Genomic DNA, 3,374 nt, shown 5'->3' with positions numbered 1-3,374 from the left:
TGTGCGCAAAATCTTTAAAACTTTTGTTTTGATTAATTAGGCAAAATTTTTTTTTCCAATTTTTCAAAACACTCCGTGTGTATGCGTCCTTATGGTAATGGCCAACGAAACATATATGAGGCTGAACTGGACGATTAAAAGGGGCAACCGAAGGAGACCCTGATAAATGGAAGTTAGTTAAACAAAAAACAGAGAGCAAGGGACAAACTATTACTATATTAAATTTACGGAAAGAAAAAGTCATAAGATGTAATAAGCAAGATCAAAAGTATGATAAATTCTGAATCAGAAGAAATGAATCGTGAAAATTAAACTGCACGTACAATGCCCTTTGAATATTCTGAATTGAATCAGTAATAGAACCACATATGTAAGTCTAACATGGAATCTTAGAGATGAACCACTCCATCACCAACATTGGAGCTTTGATCAAAGCTAAAGCAAACTCAACCATGATGGGCACACAAAGGCAACATGGGCACATGCATATTAATACCAACCTGCATAACACACACAATCCTTCTTACCAATGATATCATTCCTGAAATATTAATTCCAACGATTCTTACTTGGGATTCTTCGAATAACTGAGAGAGGGGCAGAGACAAGAAGGCAAAGAGAAGCCCTAGCAGAAACCCCAGAGGCCTGCATTTACCGTCTTCAGAGATGCACATGATGGATTCTTCCTCCTCCTCCTCCTTATTCTTCATGTTTAATGGCTGTTTCTTGCTTCTGAGAGGTCAAGGACAATATAAACGACGATATTGACGGAGAGCACAAGATCTATTAATTAAATAGTTATGTGTGTGAATAATAGGAATTATTGGTGAGACACGTATATATATAAAATAGTAAGCTAGCAGCCTAATCCTGTTCCAAGAACGAAACTGGTCGATAAGAAACTAATCAAAGATATCAATTCTTATTCAATCATTAAAACTGAATACAAATGAAAACCCTGGTACTTTTTATAAAGCTTCTAGAAATATAAAATAATAATAAATTTCTAAATCAAATCCTAATCATAATCAAAGATAATAGCAAGATGTTAAAAATAATTACTGTCATAAATTTTAATTCTAATGGATGCATATTCTTATTCAGATCTTAACGGATACTCTAGATATCTAATTAAATCATAATTATTTCATATGTCATTCTCCATCATGTAATGAACTAAAAATAATATTTTAGGAAAACTAATTATACACATCTTTATAAATAATTAATACAACTCAGATATTTAGAATGGAGAAATTTAAAAATATAGGGGGAAAAAAAAGAGATCAGGAGAACAGCGTATCTTTCTTTAAATATTAAGTACTTTTGTTGTTGATCAATTATTTGTTTCTTGTTTTCTTCATCTTCTTCTTCCATTTTCGCCCACTGAGTAGTTTACTTATGATTAGTGGTTTACTTATGAACCATGCACGAACCTAACAAGAAGACATGGCGAAATTGAATAAACTACGACATAAAGGATTCTTCTTCTTCCTCCTCCTCCTTCTCCTCCTTCTTCTGTGTTTAATGGCGGTTTCTTGCTTATGAGAGGTCAAGGACAATATAAACTATGATACTGACGGAGAGCACAAGATATATTAATCAAATAATTATGTGTATGTATATTAGGAATTACTGGTGAGGCAAGTGTACATATAAAATAATAAGCTAGCAGCCTAATCCTGTTCTAAGAACGAAACTGGCCGATAAGAAACCAATCACAGAATCCCCACGTTCTCCTCATCGATCCTGCATGATTAAGGAACATTTCCCTATGCGCACGCCACTTTCTTGCGGTTACAAACTTTCATTTTTGTTTCTTATTATTATTTCAAAAGTTTTTGCAGTTGCAATGGTATATTGGGCCTCTGGATTCTGTTGAAGCCGTATGCAGGCAAAGGCTTGGGCTATGGAAGAACCGTTTGGTGGAAGAAATATCTATTAAGTTACTATTCCCCTTAGTTAATATTATAAACGCTTAATAACAACTTTATATAGGTTAATAAAATTAATTAAAATTATTTATTTCTTGCAGAATATCAAAATCATTCTCAATAAAATTCATTAGCTAAAGAAGCTTGGTTATTTAGTTAAAAGTTTTTGTAATTAGTTAGGAATCATATTATGAAACAGTTGAAGCTTCTTATGATAAGAATTTGATTTTTGTTATGTCACTCCACACATATAAGATTATTCTATCCCCAGGGGAAAGAAAAAAGAAGATTTTTCTTCCTTGACTGTTAGTAGTCTCCTGGGCTGAAATAGATGAACGCTAATATTGGGTCAGGCCAATACTTGTTTTGGGTCTTATCTAAGATACACTTAATGGGCATGAAACAATACAAAATCTCTACTACCTTGTACCAAAGAAAAAATCTACAACACTGAGATTGGAGCTAGCAGAAGAAATTAATCTCTCACAATTTGATAAATTAATATTTAAATTTCTATTGAGAGATATATTCATATTTAGTGTTCGGCACTATCTTGAATATGAAGGATACCTATGTTTAGTGAAAAAAGATATCTATACCATTATTCATTTTGCATATTAATAAGAAATTTAGTATTATTGGCAAAATAAAAAACTACTCATTTCCATTGTGAGATAGGAAGTTATGTGAACTTTGTTTGTGTTTTCTATTTTGAAAAAAAAAATATGTTGAATTATCTTGATGCTCACTAGGTTCTACTCTGTTTGGATGGGGGAAAAAGTCAGGAGAAAGACAAGTAGGAAGAGAAAAAATAGAGAGGAGAGAAAACTTGAGAAAAAATAGGAAAAAAAAAAGCAAATATAACTAAAATACCCTTCTCTCTAAACATATATTATGTTTAAAGTCAAATTAAATACTGCAGTGAAACAAATCATATAAATGTTGGAATTATCAAATAATTTAATAAAAATATGTTACTATATTTTAGAAGAAAAATATTATTTTTCAAGGTAAAAAAGATTAAAAAACTGGATAATTTTTTGAAATTAGATATAATAAAAAGAAATAAATGAATTATATATTATTCAATATTATTAATAAATGTCAAGACTATAGTATGAAGAATGAAAGACGGAGGGCGTGAAGGGAAAATAAATTTTCTCCTCATTTTCTTCCAGTATGCGGAGAGAAAAATTGAAGAGAAAATGAGACGAATCTCACACTCAATTTTTACTCCAACTTTTTTTTTTTGTTCCAGTTTTTTTCATTCATAGAAAAACTCACTTCTCTCCCCCTTTTTTTTTTTAGTTTTCTTTCTTCTCTTATTTTCTCTCCTTCCAAACAAGGGGTTAGTCTCCTCACCTCACTATTTTATTTATTTATTTAAAAAAATAAATAGATGTATTTATCTCAACATTATTAGATCAGAATCTAATAATT

General features: G+C 30.9%; 1 protein-coding gene across 1 annotated transcript; it reads right to left on the bottom strand.

Moving 5' to 3' along the window:
• Positions 1-376: 376 nt before the first annotated feature.
• Positions 377-674, bottom strand: LOC114738944 (signaling peptide TAXIMIN 1-like). The gene is made up of 2 exons (XM_028927006.1): positions 589-674; positions 377-500 (listed from the first exon to the last, which is right to left on the bottom strand). The coding sequence occupies exons 1-2, from the start codon at positions 672-674 to the stop codon at positions 377-379; spliced, it is 210 nt and encodes a 69-aa protein (XP_028782839.1).
• Between the last annotated feature and the right edge of the window lie 2,700 nt (positions 675-3,374).

This window comes from Neltuma alba, unplaced genomic scaffold (assembly GCF_004799145.2).
Source record: "Neltuma alba isolate B1F8T4 unplaced genomic scaffold, ASM479914v2 tig00013727_pilon, whole genome shotgun sequence".
NCBI classification, from domain to species: domain Eukaryota; kingdom Viridiplantae; phylum Streptophyta; class Magnoliopsida; order Fabales; family Fabaceae; genus Neltuma; species Neltuma alba.
Note: the sequence above shows the minus strand (reverse complement) of the source record. Positions and strands in the feature narration are given on the sequence as shown.